Source organism: Callospermophilus lateralis, chromosome 2, assembly GCF_048772815.1.
Source record: "Callospermophilus lateralis isolate mCalLat2 chromosome 2, mCalLat2.hap1, whole genome shotgun sequence".
Lineage (NCBI taxonomy): Eukaryota > Metazoa > Chordata > Mammalia > Rodentia > Sciuridae > Callospermophilus > Callospermophilus lateralis.
The window spans coordinates 126,315,548-126,335,386 of NC_135306.1; the positions used below are offsets into that span (position 1 = coordinate 126,315,548).

Sequence of the window (19,839 nt, forward strand, 5' to 3'; positions counted from 1 at the left end):
ATTGGGAGCCATTACAGATGCCAGTACCTACTACAGGTGTCATCATATTTGTTTCAGAGATTTTAAGAAATTAAATATAACTAAGTTGTGGATCTATCTATCTATCTCCTGGTACTCCTTTCCTTCTCACATGTTCCCTTTGACCTCAGAGGTAAGCTCTAGAGTCCACTGTGGTTTCAAGTTCATGCATTAAAACTACTACATACATGTATACATATAAAGTCCCTTAATTGTTTCAAAAATGGCATAATATATTTGTAATTATTTATAATAATCTTCTTAAATTGACCATTATATTTTAAGACATATGCATTTTGTTTCATAAAGTTATAAACCAATCACTTCACAGCTGTAGCTTTCCATTGAGGGTAAAAATACAATTTATTTGTCTGTATCCCTTCTGATGGACTTCTGAGGTTTTCCAATTTTTACTTTAAACATATATTGTACTTAACGTACTTTTAATTTTCCTGTTAATGTGTAGGAGTGTTTTACCAGGATTCATATCCAGGAGTGGAATCACTTCACCAAATTGCTCTTCAAACTGAGTTTTTACATTTATAAGAAAAATCTTTGTTCCACCCATGGTGCTCCTTGGTTTAACTCTGAGCATAAGTGGGATAGCTTTCTATTCAGGCTCTGTTAGAGTTCTCATTTTTCACAAGAGCATGTCAACCTCAGGTTTACTCTTTATCAAGGCTAAAGGGAATTACCTGACAAAAGCTATATGTCAGACTCTTGTCAGAGAGAAAGAATTCAAAAATCACAGCTAGCCAAGATCTATCAAATACTCAGATGAGACAATAGTGGTTAGGAAAAATCACGTGGGAAATACTCAAACTATCCACTCTTCTGGATATTGTAAAATGTGGATTAAGCTAGATCCACAGAAGGTATACATCATATTAAATTGGTTCCCAGACTAGGGCCTTGCTACTCCAAGTATAGACGAGCAGCATCAGTATCACCAAGGAGATGTTTTCTAACTGAGATAATCTGACCCCACTCCAGATCTTCAAAATGGGATTTATATTTTAAGATACTCAAATGAATGACTTGCAGGTACATTTAAGATCCAGGAGTACAGATTTAGATAAAAACTCATCCTTTTGTTGTTGCTATTTTTATTCTATGTCCCTGTATTAAAGGGGAAATGAAGTGAAATTTTTTTTTGTATAGTAAAAATGATGTTCAGGCTGGGTGTGGTGACACATGCTGTATTCCAGCAGCTCAGGGGCCAAAGCAGGAAGATTGTGAGTTCAAAGCCAGCTTCAGCAACTTAGCAAGGTCCTAAGCAACTCTTAGAACCCTGTCTCTAAATAAAATATATATTTAAAAAAAACAAGGGCTGCAGGTTATGGCTCAATGGTCAACCATCCCTGGATTTAATTCTTGGTATAAATAAATAAATAAGTAAAGTTCAGGTCAGTGCCCATTTTAACAAATAATAAAGGCTTAATGAGGACTCTCCAGAAAACTGTGTCTGACTTGTGTTGGAAACAGTTGTGCTTCTGTTGAATAACAATTCTTTTTCAGTGTTTGAAGACTGTCAAATATTGACAGAATAATTAAATAATTGAACAGAATATCTCATTCCTTGGCTGCTAATTACCCAAAATGGGACATGCATAGCAAGTATATATTCTACTATAAATGCAGGTGTTTACAACATTTAATTTGAATTAGCCTCATGCTTGGCTCCACAATATATCTTAATGTTTATTGTTTGCCTAATTGTTACATATTTTAACTCATATTTCTTGCTATATTTTACTTATCATTGTAAGGTTCCTGAACTTTCATTTGGAACAAGTGAACAAAAGAGTAGAATACTAGTTGGTAGCAAATTATACCAAATGAGTATTCATAGTTCTCAACACTCAATACATTCTACTTATACATAATCCCATAATATAAAAATGCCCGAAGAACACAAATCCCCAAATATCTCTGCCTGATTGAGTGTAACATTGAATTTAAAGTAGTGGGAATTTTAATATTTATACTGAGTTTAAATATAGTTTGGTAAATAAAACATATTTAGAGTGCTAACACTGTGCATAAATAAAATTTCAATGCCAACACTATGGATGGGCCACTAGAAACAAGTTATATAATCACAGGAAATGAGTTTGCCTGTGCCTAGCATCATAATCCAATTTGACATTTTAATATCCAACATTAAAATCTCTTCAAGCAATTTAATTTTTGCAAATATTTCTTGAAATGTTTAATCCTTCAGTTATAACTGAAATGTAGCCCACATATACTGTTATTAAAACGAGTAGACATATAAAGGAAAACTGGGTATACTATTTATTAGCAGTGTGACTTGTGCAAAATACTCACCTATCCACAAGTTTCAATTTCTGTAGAATATAGTAACAATATACACCACCATTCATACTTGTTGAAGAAATTGAATGAAATAAGCTATATAAGTGACTGGCATGGAGCCTATTTATAATGAAGGGCTATTGTGTCCCATGGCTATTAATTAACCTAATACCTATTTTGTTTTCCTGTATGTTCAATAATGACAGGGTTAGAGAAAATCTAGAAAATGTTTTTCAGAGTTTAATGTTAACAGCTACATAATAGTCCTTAAATTAACCCATATCTTAGTGTTGGACATTGTTTATTATTTAACACTCATAAATAATGCTAAATATATACATATACCTGTGTGTGCCCTGTTTATTATTTCCTTGTACAGAATATACACCTAGAAATAAAACCATTGGATTATATCACACTTCTATTTTAAGGTTATTGATATACATTGCTAAATTGCCATTCAAAAATATATTTTTATTTATAAAAATATATAATAGTTAGTCTTAATCCTAAATCATGATTTGTATTAAGTATAATTAAATAATAATTAAATGCATTAAAATATGTGAGAGAAATTTAGAATTGAAGAGATATTTATGACCAATTTGGCCTCAATAGTAGTTTCCTCTTCTTGATCAATTTCAGTTTTTTTCCTTATTGTAGTCTGTTGAATGTCCTTTTATTTTAAAACATTAATTTTTACAAATTTAAAATTGCAATCGCATTCTCAGTTCCTTTGATACATAAATCATCTCCCAATCTCTGCCTTTTTTGCAAAGCAGCAATGTCTGTCTCAATGACCTGAGAGCTATCCATTTGAAATGCAGTCATTGAGAATTATAGGGTCACAATCTCTGTGAGAGGGTAGGAGTTGAACTTCAACATAGTTTTTGAAAGACTGGTCAGAGCAATTAGATGAAAGAAATTAAAGGGATATGTATAGGAAAAGAAGAACTTAAGTTGGCACTATTTGATGATGATACGGAGTAACAAGATATAAAATGAATACCCTAAATCAAAGGCATTTCTTTATATCAGTGACAAATCCTCTGAGAAGGAAATGAGGACTACTACCCCATTTACAATAGTCTAAAAAAAAATAAGATAATTGGAAATCAACAAATGAGGTGACAGATCTATACAATGTAAACTGAAAAACCCTAAAGAAAGAAATCAAAGAAGACAGAAAGATCCACCTTGCTCTTGGATAGGCAGAATTAATATTATCAAAATGACCATACTACCAAAAGCACTATACAGACATAATACAATTCCAATCAAAATCTCAATGGCATTCCTCACAGAAATAGAAAAAGCAATTATGAAATTCATCTGGAAAAATAAGAGACCCAGAATAGCCAAAGCAATCTTTAGCAGGAAGAGTGAAGCAGGTTGGCCTCACTATACCAGACCTTAAACTATACTACAGAGCAATAGTAACAACACCACCATGGTTTTGGCACCAAAACAGACTGTTAGACCAAGGTACAGAATAGAGGACACAGAGACTAACCCACAAACCTACAATTATCTTATATTAGACAAAGGTGCCAAAAACATGCATTGGATAAAAGATAGCCTCTTCAACAAATGGTGCTGGGAAAACTGGAAATCCATATGCAACAAAATGGGATTAAACCCCTATCTCTCACAATGCACAAAACTCAACTCAAAGTGGATCAAGGACCTAACCCAGAGACTCTGCATCTAATAGAAGAAATAGTAGGCCCAAATCTTCATCATGTGGGATTAGGCCCCAACTTCCTTAATAAGATTTCTATAGCACAAGAATTAAAACCAAGAATCAATAAACGGGATGGAATCAAACTAAAACGTTTCTTCTCAGCAAAAGAAACAATCTGTGAGGTAGAGAGCCTACATCCTGGGAACAAATTTTTACCCCACACATATCAGATAGAGCATTAATCTCTAGGGTATATAAAGAGCTCAAAAACTAAATACCAAAAACAAAACAAACAAACAAAAAACAAATAACCCAATCAACAAATGGGCCAAGGACCTGAATGAACACTTCTCAGAAGAGAATATACAATCAATCAACAAATATATGAAACAATGTTCATCATCTCTATCAATTAGAGAATTACAAATCAAAACTACTCTAAGATATCATCTCAGTCCAGTCAGAATGGCAGCGATTATGAAGATAAACAACAATAAGTGTTGGCGAGGATGTGGGGAAAAAAGGTACACTCATACATTGCTGGTGGGTCTGCAAATTGGTGCAGCCAATATGGAAAGCAGTATGGAGATTCCTTGGAAATCTGGGAATGGAACCACCATTTACCCAACTATCCCTCTCCTTGTATGCCCAAAAGACTTAAAAACAGCATACTACAGGACACAGCCACATCAATGTTTATAGCAGCACAATTCACAATAGCTAAACTGTGAACCAACCTAGATGCCCTTCAGTGGATGAATGGATTAAAAAAATGTGGCATATAAACACAATGGAATTTTACTCAGCAATAAAAGAGAATAAAATCATGGTATTTGCAGGTAAATGAATGACTTTGGAGAAGATAATGCTAAGTGAAGTTAGTCAATCCCCAAAATACAGATGCAGAATGTTTTCTCTGATATAAGGAAGATGACTCATAGTTGGGTAGGGAGGGGGAGCATGGGAGGAATAAATGAATTCTAGATAGGGCAGAGGGATGGGAGGGAAAGGGAGCGGTCAGGGGATTAGCAAGGATGGTGGAATGTGATAGACATCATTATCCAAAGTACATGCATGAAGACACAAATTGGTGTCAACTTACTTTTTATATATCCAGAGATATGAAAAATTGTGATATATATGTGTAATAAGAATTGTAATGAATTCTGCTGTCATTTATTTAAAAAAATCAATTTAAAAAAGCACCAGTAAACACAGATAGCCTAATCTGGCTGGCCAAGTTCACCTCTAAACTCTTCTAATTTTCCTCCAATTCATCATACCTCTTAGAAACTCTCCTGCCTTTAGTCATAGCACAGTGAAGTTCAGTGTCTTCTATTATAGCCATCTTTACCCCTATTCCTATAGTCTTAAGTAAAATATTCCTGGCCTGTTTAACTCCATCTTTGCAGTTTTTCTTTGACACTTACCATCTTGTTTGAAGGCATCTGAGGAATGATAAAGACTGATGGGAGAATAATAGTGTTGAGCTGCCCCTCGCCAGCTGGGCGGAGAGACACTCAGTGTTCCCAAGGAAGGGCTGCTGTGTCGCTGTCTGGCCTTGGAGCCAAAGAGAGATGAGGATGAGCTCTTCTTAATTCTTAGCAAAGCTGATTGTGAAGTAGGGAGACCAGGAGGAGCTTCAGAATATTCTGTAAAACAAAACAATAATAAAAAGTGAGTTCTAAGGAGACTATTTTTTTTTAATAAAATTTGTTTCTACACAGATATGGTTAAAAATCTTCCTTGGAGCTGCAAACAAATTCATACTACAGTGTAAATACAAAAAATTATGAAAATCATACTGACTGTAATATTGGGCTTTATAAGAAAAAAAGATATTAGGGGGAAAAAAGCAAATAAAGAAACATAGTGATGGAGGGAAGAAAAGAAAGAAGATAAGAAAGGAAGGAACATGGGCACGCAAAGTTCAAGCCTTCTACTTTCCTAGTCAGAAATATTTGAGAATCAGCCTTATTCATTTGCCTTAATATTTCATTAAAAATTCTGAAACAATATTCATCCCACATACATTAGATCAGATTCTTTTTTATTGTTAAAAATAGGAATGGGGGGAAAAGGGGTTAGAGTTGTGGCTCAGTGGTAGAGTATTTGCCTAGAATGTGTGAGGCCCTGGATTCGATCCTCAGCACCACATAAAAATAAATAAATAAGGGGAGGGAAGAAAAAATAATTTCACTTATGTTCTTTGAATATATTGGGTCTGCATCACCTATAAATTATAATTTCATAGGAAATATATCTAAGGGAGCACATAAGTTTAGAATAACCTTGAAATTATAACTTTTAACTAGAAAAGCAAAATAACTATGGGACATAAAAAGAATTTGAATGTAATTTCTTTTGTATGTTTTGTTGTATAATTTATAAAGCTTACTACTATCAAGTGGCATACTATTATAAAGCTCCCTCTTTTATTGATTACTGAGAATATTTTGTCTGTAATTTAATTACCAAAGTATTTGCTTAGAAAAGGTATGCATAGTGCCTGAAATAGATTGTACTAATTTACTTCTTGTTCACAGGGAAGATAACTTAGGTGCATAAATTAATTTTTTAAAAAAAAACATAGAAATTATAATATTAAAGAGCAATTTGGAGAGGGATTTTTTTTCTATGTCTAATATCAATTCAACCAGACAATTTGCTGGTCATAGAAATACTATTAGCAATCAGTCAATTTTGTTGAAGGTATCTGACATTTGACCTTAGTGATTGCTTACTTAGTGTAAGATACAAGCAATTTTTTTCAGTAAGCTTTCTCATAATTAAAATTACTTAGAATCATTACACTTCTTCATAAAGGTATTTTGGAATGCTAGAAGCATTTCTGTGATTTGAAAATAGCACGTTAGGTGTTAAGCATCAAATTAAGTTTAACATCTTCTGCACTGTGAAATTGTAAATATGAGTTCTCTGAAACTCTATAAAGTATATTTTTAGATGTTTTCCACACTTAAAATGAGTATGATATGTGTGGTTCAAGACCATCAGGAGTTGTTAAGAGATTCATGTCCTTTAGTCTTTGCTGTTCAAGCACAAGCCTGGTGAAAGGTGGATCAATTTTAACTGAAAAGAGCTAACTTCTCCTGGGCAAGCTATGTGAGAATAGATTATGGATAGACATAAAATCTCCTTTAAAACTTGGAATTAAATGCAATTTTTGGCACCTAGAGGTGTAAGGTAATGAAAAGGGAATGAGTTTTCCTTTAAAGTGGTTTGTAGTTGTAGTTTCTGAACCTATTTATTTCTAGCGCAGTCTGCTACTTAGTATTTTAACTGCTTGCTCTGATCATTTATAAAATAGAGAAGAGAAAAAGAACCATGCCAGGCTAGTGTTAAAATTAAAATAATATGAGATTGTTTTTTATAGTTCTTAAAGCTAGAAAGGGATAATTCATAGAAAACCAGAAGACCATAATGAAGATTAAAAAGGCTAGAATCATTATCATGGTTGTAATTTTGTATAATAACAGCTTTAGGTTCACTCTGCAAGAGGTACAGAAATTGATTTATGCCATTTGTGTCAATAGAGATGAGACAACTGGCAGTTTGGCTGTGTGCTCCACACTAGGGCTTCATTTGTTATGTAATCAGTTGCATCTGTTGCAACAGTGATTGCTTTTCTATCAATTAATGGGATCCTAAAGCTGTTACTAGAAATCTGGCAATTCATTCATTCATGCATTCAACAAACATGTAGTGAGAATTAATCATGTGTCAAATACTAGGGACACAAAAGTGAATAAGATATTGCCTCCATCTTCAAGAAGTTTTAATCCAGTGGAAATGAAAGTCATATATAAAGCAATTATAATCTACTGTAATAGAAAAATAATTTAAGGACCCATGGAATCTCTCTGATATGGTTAAGGATTCCTCTCATTCAGTGCATGACCATCAGAAAATACTTTCCAGAGGAAATTCTATCTAAACAGAGTCCTGAGAACCCATTATCAATTAGCTCAGAAAAGCCCACAGCAGAGAAGAAAGGTATTCCAGTCAAAGGAAAGAAAATTTATGAACACCTGTAAAGGAAAGGCATCATGACATGCTTAGTGAACTAAAATAGGAGCCCAGAATCTGAGGGAGTAAATTGGGGGCAGTGGGAAGGCTGAATAATTAAGCAAGTCCAAATGATGAAAATGCTTTAAGTATCATGCTAATATGGTCTAGCTCTGAAAGGGGAATGGCAAAAGTTTCAGAGTCCATTCTGGCTGTAGTGCCATATTATAATAGGACACAGTGCAGAAACACTATTCAAGGGCCTAAAGCTATAAGATAAGCAAAGATTAATAAGAATAGGAAGATGGTAATATGTATGGAAAGAAAATGAGAAAGATTACAGACTAAATAGCCTGAAAAAAAAGTAAAGGACAAGAATTAGGTATGGTCTAGCCACTGAAGGATGGAAAGCAATGCATTCAGGGAAAGGCATATGTTGGAGGTGAGGAGCCATGGATTCTGGTTTGGACAGGTGGAGAGCCTGAGGAACACCTTGGGAATTGTAATTATAACATTCTGCCAAAGAAACGGAGAGTTCAGTCTCAGGAGAGAGATGATTAAATGGTACTTGAATAAAGGGTTACTGAAACTATTAGGATGGGTCAGTTTGCCAAGGAAGTATTTAAAATAAGAAATGGAGTGTTGAAAAATGAAAATGGAATTCAGGGGAGCATCAACATTTAAGAGAAAAACCAAAGTTGAACCTGGACAGGAAAGAAGGAAAGCAGAATGTCACTGAAGAAAAAGAAAGTGAGTCTCTTGGCACAGATAAGGAAATAGCTGATAGGGCAGAGACCAAGTGCAGAGGCAAAACCTACAGAGAAGGGATGCACAACAGAGCACAGCTGCTCCACACAGTGTGGGGAAGATGCGCAGTGAGGTTAGAGCCAAGGGGTGAAGGGGACTTTATAAACTCTGGAGAGAGTATGAACCTCCACACTGCCATGTCCATTTTATTTACATTCAGGCCCAGGCCTTATCCTGTGGTTTCTTTCAGTCTCATGGTCTGAGTGCCCTGGACAATCATTCAAACTCGCCACTCCATTTCTCAGAAATATGTTTAATCAGTGTTTACTATGACATCTCTAGTTCCCCTATTCCTCGCTCAGGTTCTAGGATCCTGAGATCTATAAAATAGATATATTAGCATAAGTCAATGGGAAAGTATGTTTCAATTAGATCTTTGCTTAGCCCTCAACTTTGGGATACATTAACTCAACAAATGCAGGAATCTGTTAAGAGAAGGAGAGAGAGAACTCAAATTACTAACATATGGGATGAAAAAGGCAATATCACAACAGATGCTACAGAAATACAGAAGACAATTAGAAATTATTTTGAAAACCTATATTCCAATAAAATAGAAGATAGTGAAGACATCGATAAATTTCTTAAGTCATATGATATGCCCAGACTGAGTCAGGAGGATACACACAATTTGAACAGACCAATATCAATGGAAGAAATAGAAGAAGCAATCAAAAGACTACCAACCAAGAAAAGCCCAGGACTGGATGGGTATACAGCGGAGTTTTACAAAACCTTTAAAGAAGAATTAATACCAATACTTTTCAAGTTATTTCAGGAAATAGAAAAAGAGGGAGCTCTTCCAAATTCATTCCATGAGGCCAACATCACCCTGATTCCGAAACCAGACAAAGACACCTCAAAGAAAGAAAACTACAGACAAATATCTCTAATGAACCTAGATGCAAAAATCCTCAATAAAATTCTGGCGAATCTGATACAAAAACACATCAAAAAAATTGTGCACCATGATCAAGTAGGATTCATCCCTGGGATGCAAGTTTGGTTCAATATACGGAAATCAATAAATGTTATTCACCACATCAATAGATTTAAAGATAAGAACCATATGATCTCGATAGATGCAGAAAAAGCATTCGACAAAGTACAGCATCCCTTTATGTTCAAAACTCTATAAAAACTAGGGATAACTTACCTCAACATTGTAAAAGCAATCTATGCTAAGCCTCAGGCTAGCATCATTCTGAATGGAGAAAAATTGAAGGCATTCCCTCTAAAATCAGGAACAAGACAGGGATGCCCTCTATCACCACTTCTATTCAATATAGTTCTCCAAACACTGGCCAGAACAATTAGACAGATGAAAGAAATTAAAGGCATAAAAATAGGAAAAGAAGAACTTAAATTATCACTATTTGTGGACAACATGATTCTATACCTAGAAGACCCAAAAGGATCTACAAAAAAACTACTAGAACTAATAAATGAATTCAGCAAAGTGGCAGGATATAAAATCAACACGCATAAATCAAAGGCATTTCTGTACATCAGCGACAAAACTTCTGAAACGGAAATGAGGAAAAATACTCCATTCACAATATCCTCAAAAAAAAAAAATAAATAAAATACTTGGGAATCAACCTAACAAAAGAGGTGAAAGATTTATACAATGAAAACTACAGAACCCTAAAGAGAGAAATAGAAGAAGATCTTAGAAGATGGAAAAATATACCCTGTTCATGGATAGGCAGAACTAACATCATCAAAATGGCGATATTACCAAAAGTTCTCTATAGGTTTAATGCAATGCCAATCAAAATCCCAATGGCATTTCTTGTAGAAATAGATAAAGCAATTATGAAATTCATATGGAAAAATAAAAGACCCAGAATAGCAAAAGCAACTCTAAGCAGGAAGTGTGAATCAGGCGGCATAGCGATACCAGATTTCAAACTATATTACAGAGGAATAGTAACTAAAACAGCATGGTACTGGTACCAAAACAGGTGGGTGAACCAATGGTACAGAATAGAGGACACAGAGACTAATCCACAAAGTTACAACTATCTTATATTTGATAAAGGGGCTAAAAGCATGCAATGAAGGAAGGATAGCATCTTCAACAAATGGTGTTGGGAAACTGGAAATCCATATGCAACAAAATGAAACTGAATCCCCTCCCCTCACCATGCACAAAAGTTAACTCAAAATGGATCAAGGAGCTTGATATCAAATCAGAGACTCTGCGTCTGATAGAAGAAAAAGTTGGCTCCGATATACATATTGTGGGGTTGGGCTCCAAATTCATTAATAGGACACCCCATACCACAAGAGTTAATAACAAGAACCCACAAATGGGACTTACTTAAACTAAAAAGTTTTTTCTCAGCAAGAGAAACAATAAGAGAGGTAAATAGGGAGCCTACATCATGGGAACAAATTTTTACTCCTCACACTTCAGATAGAGCCCTAATATCCAGAGTATACAAAGAACTCAAAAAAGATAATAATAAGAACTCAATAAGATAACAAATAACCCAATCAACAAATGGGTCAAGGACCTGAACAGTCACTTCTCAGAGGAGGACAAACAATCAATCAACAAGTACATGAAAAAATGCTCACCATCTCTAGCAGTCAAAGAAATGCAAATCAAAACCACCCTAAGATACCATCTCACTCCAGTAAGATTGGCAGCCATTAGGAAGTCAAACAACAACAAGTGCTGGCAAGGATGTGGGGAAAAGGGTACTCTGGTACATTGTTGGTGGGACTGCAAATTGGTGCAGCCAATTTGGAAAGCAGTATGGAGATTCCTGGGAAAGCTGGGAATGGAACCACCATTTGACCCAGCTATTGCCTTTCTTGGACTATTCCCTGAAGACCTTAAAAGAGCATACTACAGGGATACTGCCACATTGATGTTCATAGCAGCACAATTCACAATAGCTAGACTGTGGAACCAACCCAGATGCCCTTCAATAGATGAATGGATACAAAAAAAATGTGGCATTTATACATCATGGAGTATTACGCAGCACTAAAAAATGACAAAATCATGGAATTTGCAGGGAAATGGATGGCACTAGAGCAGATTATACTTAGTGAAGCTAGCCAATCCCTAAAAAACAAATGCCAAATGTCTTCTTTGATATAATGAGAGCAACTAAGAACAGAGCAGGGAGGAAGAGCAGGAGGAAAAGATTAACATTTAACAGAGACATGAGGTGGGAGGGAAAGGGAGAGAAAAGGGAAATTGCATGGAAATGGAAGGAGACCCTCATTGTTATACAAAATTACATATAAGAGGCTGTGAGGGGAATGGGAAAAAAAACAAGGAGAGGAATGAATTACAGTAGATGGGGTAGAGAGAGAAGATGGGAGGGGAGGGGAGGGGGGATAGTAGAGGATTGGAAAGGTAGCAGAATACAACAGTCACTAATATGACATTATGTAAAAATGTGGATGTGTAACCGATGTGATTCTGCAATCTCTATTTAGGGTAAAAATGGGAGTTCATAACCCACTTGAATCTAATGTATGAAATATGATATGTCAAGAGCTTTGTAATGTTTTGAACAACTAATAAAATAAATAAATAAATAAATAAAAAATTAACTTTATTTGAATTTCAAAAAACAGAAAATTAACTGTACCTCCTTCCTAGTTTTAAATTCAAGAATTTGCATTTCTGTTGATCTTATTGTACAGTCTCTTTCTACTTCCCCCTCCTGCACTGTTTTTAATAATACTATCTATGATAGCAACTACTTTGAGACCTACCACCTATTGATCCTAATGCCTTTTCACACCCCCATAATCTCCTCTCCTTAGTAACTTCCAGGTTGGAAGTCATTCACTTGAAACCAAAATACCTTTACTTTTCATCCTACCTTGTTTTCAAAGGCTAAAATCTTCCCACTAATTTAATTCCAACTATGGACATAATCTGTAGCTAGAGAACACAGTGTCATGTTTAAAGATATTAGTTCATTACCATTAACCTCAAAGTCCCTTGTGAGCTTCTACTCACAAGTGCTACTGCATTTCTGGAGTCTACTTACTTTCATGCATTCAGTATAAATAATTTACATCTTATCATCTCCCCATATGCCTACCTTCTTGATCTTCTCCATTGAGAAAATAGAAGCAATCAGAACAGAGAGTCCCTCATACACTCCTACCATCTGTAGGTATACATGTACAGTTTGCCTTGTTTTCACTATTGTGTGTCAAATAAAGAACTGAGCATCTTTTAAAGAACAACCTGTCTATGTGGGTGCATTGGATCCTATTCCATCCCACTTTACTACTCCTGGAGATAGAGGAATTCAGAAAATTTCTATTTCTTTAACATCAATTTTTGTCTCTGCTAGATTGTTCCTATAACAATATAAACATTGCTTTAGCTTTTTCTTAAGGAAATTATTGACTTTATCATTCCTTCTGCCTATTTTCCTTTGCAGCAATTCTTCTGGAAAAGAGTTGTGTATGGTCAATGCATTCAATTCCTCTCCTTCCATTCACCCTTGAATCTATTCCAAGCAGTGTTCCTTGTACCACTCCACATTTCTTTTCAACATTAAAAATGACCAGACAATGGTTAAATCTCAGATTAATTTTCACTATACCAGACCTATCAGAGTTTATCATCTCTTTTCCCTTTAAACATTTTCTTCATGATTTCCAGAGACCATAACTTCAAATCTTCAATATTTTCTTACCAGCACTTTATCTGTCTCCTAAACTTTTAAAGATTAGTTAATCCTAGGAAACAACTCTTTTCAACCCAAATGACCCCTTAAATGATCTTGTTCAAAAACATTCCTTCCCTGATGAATTCTACCTGGAAGTTCTAAGTCCTGGGCCCAGGATTTCAAAGAGGCCAAGTGGGATTTGAGTGCCACTCTTTAGTGGCTTGGAACTGGATTCTTTGTAGACATAATTCCTAGTTTTCTTTTTGCAAACTCAAACATTATTTTCTCCCTAATGGACTCCTTTATCACTCATCATTCATCAAGTTTTTCAATAGCTCCTTATTGTGTTCTTACATTGTATTAAGAATCGGGATACAGAATTGAGCAAACCACAAAGGAAGGCTGTGAGGCCCCTCGCCTCACAGGATTTACAGTCTGGGTGTATTGGTAGGAGATTATCAATTGCTAGTATACTAGTAGTGGAGCATTAGACAAATGAATTTATTCTATAAACATATAAATCTAGGAAGTATGACATATGATGGGGAAGAAAAAAGAGCCTTGAGAAGAAACTTACCAATATTTTTTTTCTAAATTATGCTGGCATTATGGCTCAATTCTTGGGAATCATAATTCTTTTTTCAGCTCTGAGGCATACATCTTCCTCCCATGCCATGGCTACTCAGTTTTCAGATTGAGATTATTGAGTGAGAGAAGCTATCAGTAATCTGTTTGCAATGCAGATGGGCTGGATCTACATCTGGACTGTGCCTCATAATAGCTCCATGCCCTTATTAGTACAGGAATAGTTCTATCACTCAGTTTCCTTGCTTTTGGAAGGGGAATGATAGGTTCATCCTTATAGGTTTTTAAAGAGATCAAACAAAATAGTATATAAAGCAAATGGAACTATGCCTGGTTTAAAGTGAGAAATCAATAAATGATAGCTATATTTTCTGTATTATATTCTGTAGTTTAGTTATTACCCTATTACCATTGGTAAGTATAACTGGCTTCCCCTTCCATCTGAAATTAGGTCATGAAATGGTAATATAAATACCCAATTTTGGGACTGGGGTTGTGGCTCAGAGGTAGAGCGCTCGCATAGCATGTGTGAGACACTGGGTTCAATGCTCAGCAACACATAAAGATATTGTGTTCACCTATAACTAAAATATAAATATAAAAAAAAATACCCAATTTTAATACACATTTTACCCTGAGGAGTTACAAGGGTGGGTAATGGAAGGAGAATGTTCAATTTTTTTTTTCCTAATAAGTATACTACAATTAGCAAATTCTCAAGGGAAAAATATCTGGACACTGATAGAAACTATCAGTTAACACCTATGTATTCTTGTGATTTTATTGGTCAGAGTATAATCCACTCATCTTTACTTCACTTTCCTAAGCAGTTATGGAAAGAAGAGCCACTCATATTTCTTTTCAGAGAAAATCTTCTTTAGCTCCTCAATGTTTTAATGAATATCTAGACTGAAATGTCAAAAGAATCTAGTAATATGTTACTAATTTCTTCTTCTATTTTCTTACTTTATATAGATCAGACCTTAGGGAATGTGCCTTACAGTTATTTCTAAAGTGGCAAAAGATTTTTTGATAAAACTCAATTAACCTGGTGCTCTCACACCATGAAATTCCAGTTGGAAGATGGGTAGGAGTAAATATTAATGCCTTCATTAAATATTTCCTAATCAAACGACCCTGGGACCACTGAACTTATATTATTTAATAAAATCGTAGCCTACTAAGTTAGAATGACATTGCCACCACTGGTGGTATTGAAACTAATAGCATTCTTTTTCATTATTTAAAAGGTCACGCTATAGGTAACATTGCCATTGAATGCAAATAATATTAATGAAATAATGGATTAGAATAGGTAAAGCTAGAACTTTTTATGGAAATATTAATAAGTAAAACAAAATAAAATGTCAGTATGATAAAGATTATTTTAAAATAATTACTTACCATATTTCAAATATCCTTAAGTTTTCTGATAGCAATTAAACTTAAGAATTCGATTTATGTTCTTAAGTATGAAAAATATATTTATGAAGACCTTGAAAGCTTTTAAAATATTTATCATACAACTCGTATATCACTATTGAATAGTGGATATGAATCTTTTCTGTCAGCACCTTATATAACATTGTTAATTTTTATAACTGTAGATGGGAAAGGAAAAACAAAAATTCCTGAAATGATGAATCTCTTATATAAATTCATTCATTCTCAATAATACTAGTTCGCTCTTAAAAAATATAAACTGAAACACCAAGTGATTTGCAGCACTTCTAAGAATATTAATGTTTATTCATTGACTCATAATTCAAGCAAGATGAGAGTAGCCGTGTATACTGATGACAGTGTACAGAAAAAGCAAAAGTCATGCAATCTCCAAGCCTGCAGTGTGACTCAATTTGGCATCAAAGTCAGCATAAAGAAATTTGATATCTGACCTTTTTCAGGGTAATTGCTAAGGCTGTCCTCTCTTTGATGAGGATTAATGTTAACTGTGCAACTTTAGCTGCTACTGTTTTATGAAGCTTGCAAGGATGGATGTAACACCTCAGAGAAGCCAGTCGTGTGAAGCATATTTAGAAATGGTTAATAATTTATAAATAAAGTGCATTATTTCAATTTGGTTTCCAAATCTATGGCAGAGGAGAGCTTGAAATAGCCAGAATCATATGCATGCTATGTCTTAACTCAGCATTTTCTTCAAAAAAAATGTATTATGTGTAAACTTTACAGTGTTTTAGCTGCAGGAACGAGAATGTATATGCACAGGATGAAATTCACCATTTTTTAAAGCACCAAAGTCAGGCATATAAAGTGCAGTTTATAACAAATAGTTCTAACATATAAGAAGAAAATTTAACAGCACTGCATTCCTGGTGTTCTTGCATAAGATTGAAAAATAGACATACTTAAAGGGGTAAAAAGAAACAGTTCTAAAAGATTTCTGCCACTCCTTCTCCAAAAGATATACCATTTATCTTTGAAGTCATAATGATTTAAGATTTGGAGAACTTTATTTTCCTTTTTTAAATAGCAAATGCTTAGTGATTTACATAGATATATTATTAAAATATTGTACATTAAACTGGATACTTTATGCTTTTACTGAAAATAATATTCTTATAGTTTTCTTCTTTTGTGTATTTTTATGGTTGTTAAAAGTCTTTAAAACTATCATATTTATGCACTAGTTCTTTAAATTACCCAAAGTATGAATTGTGATTGCATTAAATTGATATTTCTTCATTATACAAATATGAATCACTGAGGAAATTAATAAGGGCAGGAGCTAGTTGTGAAGTAGAACCAAATTAGTGATTAAAGAATTCCCTCTTGTTTTGGATAATTAAAGGTTTCAGTGAAGTTTAACTCTGTAATGATAATAATAACTTATGATTTGATTCTCTGTTTATAACAGATCAGACATTATTTGTTGCTAAATTTTAAAACAGCTTATACTTATAAATAAAAACTGAAGCTAAAACATGAATATATTTCCCACAAGTTTAGAAATTGTAGTTTAGGCACATTATACTTACATTATAGAAATATTATAAATAATAAATTGAGTGTTTTGATATGCTCACACTTCCTTTGATATGGTATAGATTGTTTATAGAATCTCCAAGACGTGGGTACTCTCAGCCAATTGCAGATTTCCAAATGTAATTCAGAATGGCTAATTACATCAATGGAGTTCAAGATAGCTAAAATAATCATGGTACTTGAACGTATGTACACATAATACAAGATTTAACATTTATTCAGTACATATAATTTTTGATTATCGATAATATATCCCATACCAAAAGATAACTGCAAATATAGAAAGCAATAAAATATGTAATTTCTGCCTTCAAAGAATTCTTATAAACCAAGAAGGGAATACTATAAACTTCATAGAAATCACATTATAATCAGAAAATGTGGACAAAAAACTTAGAGTCAGAGCCACTCAGATAAAATATGTGTGTTTATTTTAGAGAAATGTGTAGTTCTTTCCTATTCAGGATGTATGGGAATTATTTTTATACTTTCTGGAAGTTCACAGCTATGTGAGGCAGTGAGAGGGTTCAACACTACTCTCTATTAAGAAAATGAAAGCTTTTCTCAGGACTGCTGAAGCCTTACTCAACCTGGCTACTATCTTAGCTCTATACTTATGTAAGGAAATCCATAGGAACCAGCAAGTAGTGCTTTTCTCCTTGGGTGTGTGCATTGGCTCCTGTTTTGTATAACTGCTCTGAGCAAATAGATTTCTTTATATTTTACCATTAAAAGAAATCTTATGCTTGTCATCTTGAGTTGTTTGTTACTGTCTTATCAGTGATCACAGTCTTACCGTGATGCTAACTGTGATGCTAATGCCACAACCAAAAAATATTAAAAGGAGAGTGAAATAGGTATATAATGGGATTACTGTTCAAGGTAACTTGTGTGGAAGCATCTAAAAAGAAGCAATTGATACCAAACAAATAGTGCTTGGCAGGAGAGATGGAATTTCAATTGCACTTTGGTCATTTCTCTCAAATGGAAATAAGCACATTGGAAATATGTTTATGATTTCTATGTTGCTACTTTGCACATGAAAAGGTTGCCAAAGACTCCCTACAAGGGGAGTTAGCTATCAAAGCCCTCAAATGACCTCATTATATGACAATTTTTCTTCAAAGGCAGTCCCACAGCTTTGCCCTTGGGAATGAAAAGGTAGTGAGGCACATACCAGAGTAAACGGGAAATTGTACAACTACTAGCAATTTCTTTGAAGAAAACCTATCAATGAAAATTGTTCATTGACAATTTGGCTGTTTGGTGAGTGCTCCTTTAACAGATAAGATACCTGCTAATCAATTTAAATGTAGTCATTTGTTGTGGTTGTGGTGTTGTTTAGTAAACAGACAGCACATTTGATCCAGTTACTTAGTAAAGCTAAAACAAAGACATGAAGCAGGATAAAGCATTACAAGCTGATATGTCACTGTTACCATCAGTACCTATTCATTTGCCCTATCTCTGACACTCATTCAGTATCTAGCCAAATCCTCTTTCCAGAAACAAATCCTCAATGTTGGAACTACTATTTCTCCACTACTGGTCATAAACTGTCCTACTTCTCCAGCCAAAAGTCTTCCATGTTAATCAAATTTCAAAGGAATATGAAATCTTTGTGAGTCTGTGAGTGTCCATCTCAGCTATTTACTTCTTTTATTTTGCCCTCTGAGTCAGAAGTGACCCTTTCTTAAGTCTTTTACTTAGGAAGGATGTTGTGGGGTTCAGAATGACCATGAACTATTGTATAAAACATTTTTATTTTAAAAAGAAATACATGTTCACTGTAGAATCAAAATGATCTCTGATTTTGTAATCCAGAAATAGCACTTTGCCAAAACGAACTCTAATGTAGTCTTATTTCATTTACACACATATATAACAACAGAAACAGGCAGATTTTGTTTTGTTTTGTTTGAAGGAAACTGGATCAATTGATACAAGCAATTTTCTAATTTCATTTTATATTGTGATTAGTCACGTTAAAAAGGTCCTTCAGAAGTATTTCCTGATTACATCATATTCCTATTATGTGTTTTTTATAAGTTCACTATATCCCTGTGATTAGATGAATTTACATGTCATATAATGCTGTGGAAATATCCCTGTGCACATGGTATTTGTAGTCATTCATTTCCTTAGTCTATCATCATAGATAATTTTTAAACTTGAAAATAGTTTTTGCTAGCATTATTTTTTTAGGAATTTTAAGTTGTTTATACTCCTGCTAGCATCATAGAGAATAATATATTTTTTAACAATATAGATAACTGGCCCTAGAAACCATATAATAAATATTATCTTTTTAAAATTCTATAAATATAGTAAAATTGATTCCAACACTATTTACATTTTGATTCGTAGTTACATATTTTATTTTCCTTTATTAAAAATTTTTTCTTTAAATCATGTCTCCATTCTCCTTTTTCCCCTTAAAGTAGATTTCTTTTCATTGTTTTTTTCAAAGCATTTTATATACTAATACCATTAATAATTTAAAATAACACTACAGCAAAATAAATTAACTATTGTTTTATTATTTTTATTATTTAATTAATTTAATTTAATTATTTAATTTATTATTTAATTAACTATTATTATTTAATGAACTATTATTTTCTTTGTGATTTCATTGATCTTTTTTAGAATTGTCTCTTGAAATTACTAATGATTACTTTAAGATCTGGATTTAGATTTATTGGCCAACTAACCCTACAGGGGTACTTACTTTTCTCT

General features: G+C 33.8%; 1 protein-coding gene across 1 annotated transcript in view; it reads right to left on the bottom strand.

Annotated features, from left to right (window-relative positions):
• Positions 1 to 6,435, bottom strand: part of Cntn5 (contactin 5) — a 494,625-nt gene extending 488,190 nt beyond the window's left edge. Inside the window, exons 1-2 of the mRNA XM_076841939.2 lie at positions 6,420 to 6,435; positions 5,452 to 5,673 (exon numbers count right to left, since the gene is read on the bottom strand). Of these exons, the coding sequence (XP_076698054.2) occupies positions 5,452 to 5,673; positions 6,420 to 6,435 (238 nt within the window). The remainder of the gene's footprint in view (positions 1 to 5,451; positions 5,674 to 6,419) is intronic.
• Between the last annotated feature and the right edge of the window lie 13,404 nt (positions 6,436 to 19,839).